The sequence below is a fragment of the Thunnus thynnus genome, chromosome 10, assembly GCF_963924715.1.
Source record: "Thunnus thynnus chromosome 10, fThuThy2.1, whole genome shotgun sequence".
Taxonomy (NCBI): domain Eukaryota; kingdom Metazoa; phylum Chordata; class Actinopteri; order Scombriformes; family Scombridae; genus Thunnus; species Thunnus thynnus.
Window position 1 is genome coordinate 18,413,222 of NC_089526.1, and position 13,650 is coordinate 18,426,871.

Consider the following 13,650-nt stretch of genomic DNA (forward strand, 5'->3'; position numbering starts at 1 on the left):
TATGGGCTTTAAAAACTGTTTTGAAAGGACACAGGTTCCCACCAAAAAGCAGCTCAGGTTTGTTGGTTTAAAGTTAGAGGAACCCTTTGGGGATGGCTGTATAAATAAGAATAACTCCTGGTCTCTTGGTTTGCACGAGCACAAGAGCTCGCCAGGGTAAAAACTTCATAATTCCGCAATGAGGTCACCAAATTATGTTCTTTTCCCCTTTGTGTCTCTTTTAATTACACTGGAAAACAATTATACTTGTTGAGTTATTTAACTTAAAACCTGTCATGTTGTGTATATATACAATTTAGAGATCCAAGATCAAAGAATTATATCCTCAAAAATAATGTTGCTACATGGCAAGAATAAATATTAGAAATACAAGAAAGCTTTAAGAGCTTTTATTTATTGTAATTCTAGTTGAATCATACCAACCTCAGAACAGAGAAATACCTCCTATAAATATATATTTACATGCCTTTAGATCCACAAAATAAGGGATTGCCTCACAAGTGCAATAATGAGTTGAAGACAGTTTTCTAAAACAATATGAGAGACTGTTTATGGCAGCATTGTTTGCCTTTCAACGTGAATGCAAAAAGGCAAGTTGAAACAAATAACTGGAAGATAAAATTTCAGTCTCTCTGCTGCTCAAACATGACAGTTTTATTCTTTCATTCATGGTTAAATCATCCCCTCATTTATGTGCCCGACTCTTGCACTGATAAAACTACTTCGTGCTCTTTGGATTCCTGAATCTATATGTGGTCATTTCCTGCTCAGGCCTTCCTCCCCCACTTCCTGTCTGTCTTCATTAAAGTCCTCTGAGAGCTTGGCACGCGAAGGGGATACACAAAGGTAGTGTTGTTCCCTCAAGCCACCGGCTGTCACTGATAGCTGATTGGCAGGTGTTGCCGAGTTAGGACTGGCACAGGCAGGATGAACCTCAACAAGACTGTTTGTTTAAGCAAAGATAGCTCTCTCAAAACAAAGTGGAGATGACTCCAATGCTCCATGTTGACTCCCCACTGCTTCATTTTACACTATCTTTTTTTCTGGTTTAGGTTCACAATGAGGTTTATGAGTGATCTACATTTTGTATGGTCCATTTTAAAACTTATATATGACATTTATGTTTCAATGGACAGCCCATGAAATATGAATTTTGTTCAAATAAGCTTAATGTATGTGCATTTCTCGCCCTGGGAACCCAGTAAAAGCTTGTTTTTTCTCATTACAAGCACAGGTTTTTCAAAAACCTGAGACAAATTTTTAATTCAAATTCAGCTTTCATCATGTTAAGCACACTATTTATTACGTATAAGTAGAGGACATAATAGTAGAACCTGCCTATCTACAACAACTATGAACTAGTAGGTACTGAAACCTTTAAAGAAAGAATCTGTACTTTGATCTCTATCATTAGGTGTCCTATTAATAGTTACATGATCCTTAAAAACAGGATAGCCGTGATGCCCTCTGCTTTATTTCACTCATCCAAAAAAAATAGTTTAAAGAATTTCACGTGATTAACTTGTTTACTTGGGTGTATATCCTCTTTGTTTCACTTCCAGGGACTAGAATAGACCAGACTGAGGGCACGCGATAGTCTGTAGCAAGAATAGTTGCAGCTTAGCAGTAAGAGGTGCAACACCCTCTCAGGTCTTGACCCAGTTACCAAATGTGTGAATTCAGCAGGTGCAAGAAAGATTTTCAAAAATAATCCTACAAAGGTAAATCTGTAAAGCCCAAAGCATATTAAAGTTTGTGTGTAAATTCCCCATGATAGAAATGTTTTATATCAGAAGCATTAATTTAACTTGCTGATTTTACAACATGGAATATGTGAAATCTCTAACATTAGCAAAGTTTATTGGTACTGTTGCAATGCTAACGGAGCAGCAAGTCAAGTCAGTTTTATTTATATAGCACCAAATCACAACAAAAGTTATCTCATGACACTTTTCATATAGAGCAGTTACTCTTTAAACCACTGATACTGATACAACCAAGGATAATATTCATTTCAGCATCAATTTACACAGGAATGTCAGGCAAAATGTATAGTAGACCTCTTTTTGTACATAACCACACAGCCATCTGTCCACGTCCAGGCTGTAATGGATGCAGACACTCACAGTGACAGCGGAGTTAAAATTCTGATTAAGTGGAGATAGTATAACACATTCACCTGCAAAGCCACTAGCTCTGCGCCACCACTTTCAAATGTAATAAGGTGATTGATTTATGACTCAGGTGTATTACAGGCATCCTGTATGTTTTCTGAGAAGCAGAAGTGACCCAGGTGTTTTGAGTTTATATGCTTTATATACGGCTGCCATCATTGCCTCCTGTTGCACTGTGCACCAGGGCATTTTTTTTTCCACGGAGACCAGGGAGAAAGTGTTTGTTCCCGTGCTGCTGTCTGGCGTTCCCGTGGCGACCAATTGGGATGCGTTGCTTGGTGGCAGCAGTGTGTAAAAATAGAAAGCAATCAAGGCAGCAGGGCGTGAAGCAGATTCATACGACTCCCAACAGCGTTTTCTCTCCATTTATCTCTCCTACCTCTTTTCTTCCTCCCTCGCTCGCTTTCATTCTACCTCACACCCACAGGATTAGAGGTCTGTGCCACGTATTAGGGAAGAAGGTTTTGCTGCTTTTGACAAAAGCCAGAAATAGCAGCATCTGGCCCTCTCTCCTAGCTATGCCCTCATCACCGCTCCCTCTCCTCCTCCCTGCAGCGCTCCCACGTCATAGCCCCACTTCCCTATGTATAGCTGTATGTTGTACACATTTTTAATTATTGATCAGAGCTAAATAATTGAAACAGGTTGGTTATTGTGTAACAGAAGGTTTACATAACTTCAATGCCGCTTTGTGCCCTGGCTTTCAGTCAGAAGACCAGCTTATCTGTTCTGCTTGCTTATTTGAGTGTGTAAAGCTAAAGGGTTGATGGGAAGTCCATATGAGTTCGTGTTGACCCAGTGAGCCACTGTCACTGGGACGAGACGGGAGCACGACTCAACAGTCAGACACAAAAGTGTTTACTTGCATTCACATAACTGATGCTCACATTATTCAAAATTAATTCCTCACCCAGATTCAACTTCCAGTATTTTTTTCTGTATTATATAATTTTTCCATCTTCACTTCTGTGCCACGCACTTTTTTTTCAGACTAGTTTTAGTGATACTGTCTTTTTATCAGAGGTTGGCAGGGCTCTAACTACTATTTAAGACTCAAAGGTCATGTCCTCATTATTAATTGAAAAGGCCTTTTTTTTTTTTCATTTTAAAGTGACAATTTAGCAGGGAATAAATGATCTGTAATATTTCCTTTAGCCATTTTGTAGCATTATCATAATACAGTACGTTCTCAGTTAAATTACCAAGTTAAAGATAAATAGCACAAAATCTCCATATCCCGCTTCACCCTACTGTACCTCTGTGGAGTCATTTGACCTCATTATTTTGTAAGTTCCTTGTCATGCCCCCTGATTTGTAGTTTAGAAACAATGGCATAAGCAAATAAACAAGGGTCAAATAGGACTTTATTGCACAATGACTGTATTTCTCAATTTGTTCTACTTTCAAATTCAATTTTTATCAAACTTGGCTTTGTTTTGGCACCATTGTTAAAATACTTTCGGAATGGCAGTCATCAGTTGTGTGTAACAGTGTCAGTGTGGAGCAGGGCGTTCCTGCACACAGCGTCCATGCTCAGTAAATCCACCCCGGTTAAGTAGAGGTTTAAAAATAATTCAATAATCTAAAGTGAAACAAAAGGCCATTTTTTGACAAATGCCTTTAAATCCATCATTAATACCAGTTGAAAAGTTTGAAAGCAATATGTCTATTGTGAAAAATATTACATCAGCGTTTCTGTCAACACTGATGGACTGGATTTGTAAGTCTGGATCAGTTCAGGCCAAGCTGTGTGTGAGTATGTGTGACTTAGGAGTGTGTTCAGACTGTGTATTTGGGTATCTCTGTTTTGCATTAGGAGGAGGGGGCGGTGGGAGAGCCTGAAACATCTGCCATGTTTTTGTGTTAGTTTAACTGTTGCTACTGTATCAGACTGTGGTCACCAGGGCGGCAGGTAGCGGACTATTTCACTTAGAGCCTGTGTGTTGCTCAACCTAATTTAGTCCAGATGAGGTGGAAATGGGCCCAATCCTGACTCATTTAATTTATCTGAAACCTGCTCTGAATTTCACTGGGACTGAAATTGTTACATGTTGAAGTGTGACAATATTTCATATTTTTTACACTGATTTATAGTCTCTCTTTATTTCTTCTAGTTTTCTTCTTTCTCTTATTTTATGAATCGTACTAATTTCTTTGATAATGTTCATCATTACACTCAGGCTGTAAAAAATCATATTCTTTGACTCTTTAAAAATAGTCATAGTACATTCACATGATCATATAATGTATATAAATGATGGGCCTTCCTTATCATCCTGAGACTTACAGAAAAAAAAAAAATCTGTTCCTTATGTTTTAGCCTCTGAGCCAAACCTGAAGGTACGATCCAGACTGAAACAGAAAGTAGCAGAGAGGAGAAGCAGCCCAATGCTCAAGAGAAGAGAGGGCAACATCATGACTCCTTACAAGAAGAGGGCCCTGGAGCTAATGGGTATGTACAGTCGGCTATGGGTTGAAAAATATCTTTTTCTGAGAAGCATTATTCCTGTTACAACATGTGATGCAGACTGTCTACGTCTTATCGTCTGGTGTTTAAAATGTTCTCAGAAAACCATTCACGTCTATATCTTGGGGTTATTATCACATAGCAGCATAATAATCAGCAATTTTGCATCACAGTAGCATATAATGATCGTTCCTTTTATGTATTGTATTCAGGTAGCCATGACCAAACACATTAAACAGTTGACAGGCTGCAGGAGTTATTCCAAGCCTCTGTGTATGCGTGTTGCGTATAGAGTGTGAGCATACATACTGTGTCTAACTCCTTGATGTTCCGTAGACTCGACGCCCACTAACAGTGCCCCTGGCTCTGGCCCCAGCTCTCCCATAGGGGCCTCCAGTGCCTTGGGGGCTGAAAATGGACCCTCCTCTCTGCCTACTACCACAAAAACTGAGGTATGTGTGTAAATCGTCAGCACTGCTATTGATTTGCCAAAAAAATATGAAAAAAGCTTACTGCTGATGTTGCTTTCCATGCAAATCATGTGAATATTAAAAAATATAATTTCATGTTAGGGCACAAAAAGCCTGCTTGCCTTTCTGCTTGCAGCTATAAAAACAGCCAGTTGTCTTTTGTCTGTTACACTCCAGTGAAAATGGCTGTCCGCACTTAGATTAAAGAGGCACAGCTTGACCCACATGTCTGATTCTCCCAAGTTTGCTTGCCTAAAGATGACATATTATGCAGAACAATAGAAGCACTGTATAAGTGTTAAAGTGCTGAACACAAACAATACCGCAACAACAACAGACATTTAAACACTGTGCATTTTTCTGTCCAGCGTTTTTCTTCCAGATGTTCTGTACAATCAGTTTTGTGTTTGAAGAAAAAAGTAAGGTTGCCGTTGGCCTGTCATTGTATTTCTGTCATTGACCTGGCTGCACGCCTGTTCTGAGTTGTTCTGAGGCGTTTCCCAATAGATTCATGGCTGAGTTACTATCCAGAGCTCCCCTTGGACCGAACTCACAAAGCAGACCATTATAGCGGGTGGCAGATATGACACATCTCTGAACAATCTTAGCAGAACAGCTGTGTTTTCCTTAACCATCGCTGTTTACTCTCCCAGGGACCTCCAGTGACACAGAGAAGGGAGAGACGCCCTGACATCAGGCTGAAGGTTGGGGCTTAGGGAGACAGACAAACTGTGGAGTTTAATTGATATCCCAGGCACTGGTAGCCAAAGACACCCACATGCTAACAACATAAACACACAGGATTGCTATTGTATCGGCCCAAGCCGAGGCTCTCATAAAAGTCATTGGTGGACTCTGGGGCTGCCCGTAGACCTCATGCCTGTTGCAAAAGCAAGGCGTGTTTGTGCAACGTTACATTAGGTATCCTTTTTCAGAGGGAACGGGTCCCTCGGGTCAAATATGGGCCGGATATCCACATACAGGTCACTGAGTACTGGTAGGGGTTGGAAGGATAAACATGGCTGTTCCAAAACCACATGCTGGTCCGCTGCTCTGCTGGGTACAGGAAGTATGCCCCAGTGCTGATGTTCTCTGAGAGAGTAGCCTGAGGGTGGGGACCGGAGGAGTAGGAACAGACATTGGGGCTGACTGGGGACTTAAGTACTGAGGGTGGAGCGGTAGATTTAGAGGTTTGCAATGTTTTATAACAGCTGAGCGTATCATTCTCACCGGTGCCATTCTGTGAAGCTGCAGGAGACATTTTCTGCCTGCCACTCCTTCATATCATCATCATAAAAACCCTTCCGTTTTAGCAAGGAGGGCTGTTGATTGTCATAGTGCATTAATGTTTATGCCACTGTTCTTGTTGCCTTTTTAAATTGTCCATGGTAGGATTTTGAAATCTATCACCTCCTCCTAAATCTCTTTTGCTTCATTCCTGTGTGTTTGATGTAGAGATGGCCTTCACAGCCGAGATTATTCCGTCCTGAGGGCTCCGTGTCGATGCTGAGTTTATACACATCTCCCTCCTTACCTAACATCTCCTTGGGGCTTTCAACTGCATCCTCACCCATCAGTGTAAGTAAAAATGTTTCTGAGATCTTTAGATAACCAGTTCACTGGTTCAGTGATGGTAAGTCTTGCAACTCAGTCTATAAGCATCAGTGGCTGTCTGGGCTCTCTGTATGGACCACAGGTCATTGACCTGTGGCCCCAAATGATTTTATCGCCCTTAGATAAATATTGTTCTGCAGTGTCTTGTGTCAAGCATGCTGTTATCTTCCTCTATTACCTCATTTATCACAGCTTTTAAAAAGTCCAAGTCCACTCAAGTACAGCTCCTGATAACACAGCACATGATATATCATCTTTTAGCTCTCTGGCACATTCCAAAGAGGCCTGTTCATCAGCTGCTTAGACCAACCATTGATGGTCTCTGATATAGAGTATAATCATTGATTTGTAACTACAAGAACTATTTTCATTCACAAAAAACAGCTGGTATTATTTAATTTGGTTGTGATTATGACAAATGTTTATACATGACTACAAATCCCAGTCCACAGCATGTGTAGTTTGAATTGAAGAGTAACCATTAGTTCATGATTTATGTCTTCAGGCCGCCATGGGGTTGAAGGACAGATCAACAGAAATCAAGCATGGGCTGCCTGGGCACCTCCTGGGTCCTGTGCCCCTGCAGACGGGCTTGGAGTCTAAAGTGAGCCCCAGTCACCAGGCTCTCCTTCAACACCTCCTCCAGAAGGAGCAGATGAGGCAGCAGAAGATGCTCTCCTCTGGTAAGACTGTGTTACTTGATGTCAAATATTACATTATGTTATGTTGCACTGCATTATATATCGGTATACTTTAAATTGAACTCACTGATTATATGACTTTACAGGAAACCTAACATGAGTTTTGATTTTTTTTTTTGTCAAGGCCCGAGCTCCATGTCATCCCACCCTCAGTCCCCTCTGGCCATGAAGGATCGCCCCTCCAGCAGTCGCCCTAAACTACCAAAACACCGGCCCTTGAACAGGACCCAGTCGGCGCCGCTGCCTCAGAACACACTGGCCCAACTTGTCATCCAGCAGCAACACCAGCACTTCCTGGAGAAACAGAAACAGTACCAGCAGCAGATCCATATAAATAAGGTATTGTGCTGTTCATCAATATTCAAATCACAAGGGAGGATTTTGACTTTCACATTGCTTTTTGCTGCATTTTGCATTCCTTTTTAGGTCTCGTGAGGTCTTATTTTACTGCGGGGAGTCTGATTTAATCATTGTAAGCACACAAATGCAAATCTATTTTTAACCTTTTGTAAAAGCATTTGTGGAAGCTCAAGTTTACAGACCTGGGCCGTAGTCTGTTCTTCCCTGGAATCCTGGTGTTATTTCTGCAAAGAAAAGAACTTCTGCCTGACTTCAAATGGGGAAGAAATGCTTCCCCTGCACTAATTCTGTTATCATAGCTTAAGGCATCAGTGCTGTTCACATGCTAACTCTGTGAAATTCAATTCAGCTAAGTTCAAATGAAGGAAGAGTGCCCAGAATACATTTTGTTCCTCTGTGGCAATATTTGTGTTTCTGTAAGCTGGCCGAGGTGACCTCGCTATACACAGAGTGTAATTATTCTGGTGAGGGACGTGTGTGAGGTGGCAGACACTGTGAAAGGCAGCATTGTGTAAGCTCACATACTGATGTGTCCCAATGCTGGGCCCTCAAAAGAGCCATGGGAACCATAGAGCAACCTTTACCTAGAAGTAATAAAAAGCACCATAAGCAGTTATGGAGCTGTACAGTACAGATGTACAGCTTTTAACAGTTTGAGTCCCTTTGCAACACTAAAAATAACTATCGTTTCACTGCCATTCAGCTGATATTAGTATTAATATCAGTTATAAGTAGTCTGTGAAGTAGGTTTGATTTGAAAAGAGCTTTGGAATAATAGCGACATCTTGTCTACCGACACGTGCCTGATCACTCAGGCCAATGAGATCGCAAGTAAAGCCTCTTTAAGTGGAGGTTATAAATGGCCACTAATCAGGGATGAGCCCTCAGTGTTTATTGAGAGGGATCTCCGAAACATTGCCCTAATTAATTTCCTAGCAGAGGCTTGTCTGTGGTTGTTTTTGTAAATGTCCTTCAGTGCCTGCAACAGTAGGGGGCACTAACGGAAATTTACAAGAGCTTAGGGATTTTAGGAAGAGGTATGAACAGTGTTTACTAATGTCGAGCTAAAGAGTCTTATTCCAATAGCTGAAGGGATATTTATATAAGGGCCTACATTCTGTAGACAATAATGTTGTTGGTTACCAGCTGTCAAGGGAAGGCGCTTTCAGGTGCTGGTCTTGGAGCCCTCTTGTGGTGGAGTAATAATATCATGGCATCATTACAGTAGCTCTGATTTAGCAAAGCTGCAAGACAGTGAAACAGCCTTTTGCTTAGAGTTTCCTCATCAGGCACGAGTCTGTTTTTGGTAAACAACAAATATTTAAACAACCAATTTTCACCATCACCTCCATGAAAATCTAGTTTTTATTGTTTCCTGACTTGTTTCTAATGAGGCAAAACTGTTTTGGTGTTTCACTGTCATTGACATTCAATTTCAGGTGCACCTGTTAATCAGTGTGGAAAATCAATACTGTATTTGTATAACATGTTTGACGGAAGTAGTGACAAACATATATATGGTTAAAATCAGTGTGTGCATTGTCCAGCTTCAGGGTGAAGTTTGACATGTTTTTGGTACAGTTTGTTGCTTGTAGAGAACCTTCTGGTGTAGTTGGATGCAGCAGAGTGATGTATCCTCTCAATGTCTTCTTTAGGTAGCCTATAGAATAACAGGCTCTCTACACTGCATACCCTGGCTCCAGTGTTTGCATAAAATAACCACAATTTATAAAATTTGCAGGAAAAAAAAACACGATTTACCACAGACAAGTCCATGTATATTTTGAACAGTGTTTTCTAAAAATAAACCATGAGTGACACTATTCCACTTACCAAGGGCAGCCACCATAGTGAATGTTTATGAACTCACATAAATCTTACTTATATTACCACATAAAGGCGGAACAATGACTAATCTGCTTCCACTCCAAAACCTCCAAAAAATGTAGTTAACCACAGCCAATAGCCAGACACTTCAGTTCAGTTTGACATTTGCCTTTGTCACATTATTAAAACTATAATAACTACATTAGATACAGCTGTTTGCAATTGCCAATATAACAGTTGCATTTAATAAACTAATATCCTGCATAATATAAATGTCAGTTTACTAACCAACTCCACAGGAAGAAGTTTATTTTTAAACACAGTGTCAGACTGGATTTGTCAACATGCAAATGCTTATGACTTGTGAAGCCTGAATGTTCCATCACACAATATAGTGTGTCTGTTTTCCACCTATTTAATAGTTATTGCTGATTTTGATGTTCTAAAATTAGGGTTTATGCATAAGACAGCCTGATAATGTACCCAAGATTGATAACATGCTTGTGAGGAGTTAAAAAGCACTGATATATTAGATATTTAGGTGATATTATCTAATATTTTAGAGCTCAGGTGGTATGCTTATTACTCAAGTTACAGAGCTGATTAAAATTCTTATATGGGTAGCTGAATTTAAGGGTGGCAGTATTTTCTTTATTCTTTTTTTATTGTTTGACATCCTAATAGTTTGAACAGGCACAGGAGAGCTGAAACATTGTTTTTTTTAAGTAAAATACATTTTTCCTCTGTTCTTTGAATGTATTTACATACTTGTCGCTTCCAGTGTACAAGTTAGAAAGCACAACTATTTATTTTATGTTTTTGCACTGCTAGAAGTGTGATGTGATTGTTACAGTAAAGATCACTGGCGCAGGATATCATCATTAATATGGAGCATTAAAATGTGTTTTGCAGCTGTTATCCAAGTCCATTGAGCAGTTACGTCAGCCCAACGCACACCTGCAGGAATCAGAGGAAGAGCAGGAGGAGCAACACAGAGAGCTGATGGAGAGCATGCAGGAGGACAGGCTGCCCCCTGGAGGAGTCATCCGGAAGCACACGCTCAGCAGTAGCAGCAGCAGCGGCTCGAACGGCGAGCTGCCCGACGCTCACTACGGGGTCATCAAGGTCAAGGAGGAGCCGGCTGATAGTGAGGATGAGGCTCTGACCAATCAGAGCCTAGAGTCAGAGCAGAGCAGCTATCTTCACCAGGTCAAAGGGAGGCTGGTGATAAGAGCCATGATCTGAGAAAGGGAAGAGGATGAGATCACACACTCCAACATTCGCAGATAAACTAATCTCTACAAACATGTGCATCTACATCAGTTTACACACACACAAACACACACACACACACACACGCACACACACAGCAGCTATTGCACAGTAGGCCGACTCTCCCTGTCACAGCATTTGACCCCTTTTCACTCAGCTGCAGCCTCACTCATCCCACACTCTAAGACTCTCTGTTTGTGATCTTTGTGTAGTGATCTCTGTAAATTATGTATGTTACACTTTTGTGTATATAATATGAAGACAATTTAGACCGTTCTTTTTAAGAGCTGCTTTGGTCGTCGCAAGTCTGCTCAACTGACAAAAACTTATATGTACATATACTGTGGATTTAGCAACAAAGATGATTTCTAGAGGAAAGGTTGAACAGGTGTACAGCTTTGAAGAGCCAACTTATGTTCCCCGTATGTACATTCTTGCCACAGAAATATTTGAATGCCCTTCTATCCACTGAAAATGATCATGAAGTCTTTACAGTGTGTTAAAGAATTAAAAAAAAACACTACATACTCCGTTGCTCTGGAAAATCTGTGATGATGTTCCATGTTAAGTGGACTGAAATAATGAACATCTGTCTTAGAGAGAATGTATACTTAAATCCTAACAGAGGACGCTCCCATAGGGCGGACTTTTGCGAAGGGAGTGATATTGCCATTGGAATATGGTCCGCTGCTCATATTGCAATTTAAAGGATAAAGCACTAAATCCCTGCTTGGGTGTGCAGGCATCTCCCAACATATCCCGAGTCTCCATGTCTCTTTCTCTCTCTCTCTCTCTCTCTCTCTCTCTCTCCTCTCTCTCTCTCTCTCTCTCTCTCTCTCTCTTGCTCTCTCTCTCTCTCAGAGCAGTCCCAGAGCCAGGACCCTGTGTTAAGCCGAGCTCTCCTCCCTCTCTCCCTCTGGGTCCAAATCAAAGCTCGGCCGGGTTCCTGCCCAGCTTTCAGCAGAGGAGTCAGACAGAGGGAAAGAGAGAGAGAGAGAGAGGGCCGGGCAGGAAATGCCTTCTAGAAGCCAGGAGTTGGAGTGATTCATGTGTGTAGGAATGTTGAGAGAGGAGGACCTAGGGTTGGAGGAGTCCAAGGGGCCAGGCTTGAGAATTGATTTACTGTCAAGGCGAATTACAAAGTGAGTGGGGATATGGTTAAGGGAGTCCTTTATAAAGGGAATCGCTTCCTTCGTATTCCCTAGTGGCATGCTTACCTCAACATGCAGGTTTGATGTAACTTCAATAAAAAACCCTGGACGGGACCTTGCTTCTTCTTCTTTCTTTTTTTTTTTTTTTTTGTTTTTTTTTGTTTTTTTGAGCCTGTTTTCCCCTGAAAGTGCCCATTGCGACATGTATAGTCTGTCTTAAAGTGATCAATCAAATGTATTGCATAGCCGTAAACCTTCCTGTTTCATTTGTACCGTCGACTAAATGTAAAAATGCTAGTACGAGATTCTGTGTTTGGATTCATGTGAAAATCAAAGCTGTCTGTCTTATACTGTACATTCAGATTGTCCGGTTTTAATGTTTTAGTGTAAGTAAACACAATCAGAACAATGTGAGTCTTGTTCTCTTGCTCCTTTGATTTGGTTGTAACGAGAACCCCTTTGCTGCCAGTGGGGGGGTGGGGGTTGGGGGTGGAGTGGGGGTCCTGTGGTCTGTTCATAGCAGTTTGCATTTCTTCTCTTTTTTTGCCTTGTGTGATAAACCTTTCTTTTTTAAAATAAAGTTAATTTACCTCTGAAGTTCTTTGCATTTTGGAGATCATTTATACACATTTCCATCTCATTATGAGGTTGTGTGCGCAGGAAAGAAAGAAAGCAAAGCACACCGTACATCATTTCAAAACTTTCTGTCATATATTTTAATTCACAAATTACATTCTTGATCATTTTCATCTTTCCAAATGGACTGCCTAAATCATTAGCCCGGCCTGCTTTTCCCACACTATGCCCTATAACCGAGCTCTTTATTTTCAGGGGATCTATGTAACCCTTTAAAGGGAGCTTAAGAGGCTTTCAAAACATTTCTTTGATGTGAGCAAGCAAGGCTTCTTGTGGCAGTATTAGAGCAGTCAAGATAAGGTGAGCTGTGAGCGAGTGATATATGACTTGTGCGGATATTTTCAAACCAAGCTTAAGCAATTTCACAGCAAGCTTAGTTCATGGGACTGGCTTGATATGCTATACACGCAATGATGAGCCTGAAAAAGTTCACTCGCAGTCTAATGTTCTCTCTGCAAAACACCACTCTGAGAACTCTTTAAAATGACAATAGTGCTATGATTATTTGAGTTATGATTATAGAAAGTTAAGTTAAATAAGTTATATTATGCAGAACAATACATTTTATTCAAACAGGCACACTCTTTCATTAAACTTTCATGAGAGCTCCTAAAGTATTTTCACAAAGGTGTCGAATTACTTCACATTAGGAAGTATTTGAGTTAAATTAGACACTGACTCTTTCTTAAGTAGATTCCATCCGTCTTGGGCTTCAGGCTCTTGTGATTTTAAATGAGCTGTTACAAAAAGCAGAAAAAATAATGAAGCCCAAATCCATCCGCACTGGACCTCACCAGCTGCCCACAGAACCAGTTGTAAAAGCAAACAAGCATTTTAAAGGTGTAAGGAAGTAAGGAAGACATAAGCTTACCTGTTTCCTTTAAATGGATTAGACACTCAGTGAGGTCTGAATTTTTATAACCCGCAGTGCTATAAAAATTAGGCATTTGGATGCAGTGTGTGCACGTACAGACGTGC

At 40.7% G+C, this 13,650-nt stretch overlaps 1 protein-coding gene across 6 annotated transcripts in view; it reads left to right on the forward strand.

The window, feature by feature from the left end:
• Positions 1–12,150, forward strand: part of hdac9b (histone deacetylase 9b) — a 39,184-nt gene extending 27,034 nt beyond the window's left edge. For all 6 annotated transcript variants that reach the window (XM_067601760.1, XM_067601763.1, XM_067601759.1 and 3 more), the window contains 6 exons: positions 4,495–4,626; positions 4,978–5,093; positions 6,567–6,689; positions 7,231–7,408; positions 7,551–7,765; positions 10,526–12,150. In XM_067601760.1, the coding sequence (XP_067457861.1) occupies positions 4,495–4,626; positions 4,978–5,093; positions 6,567–6,689; positions 7,231–7,408; positions 7,551–7,765; positions 10,526–10,858 (1,097 nt within the window). In that variant the 3' untranslated portion in view covers positions 10,859–12,150. The remainder of the gene's footprint in view (positions 1–4,494; positions 4,627–4,977; positions 5,094–6,566; positions 6,690–7,230; positions 7,409–7,550; positions 7,766–10,525) is intronic.
• Positions 12,151–13,650: the final 1,500 nt, after the last annotated feature.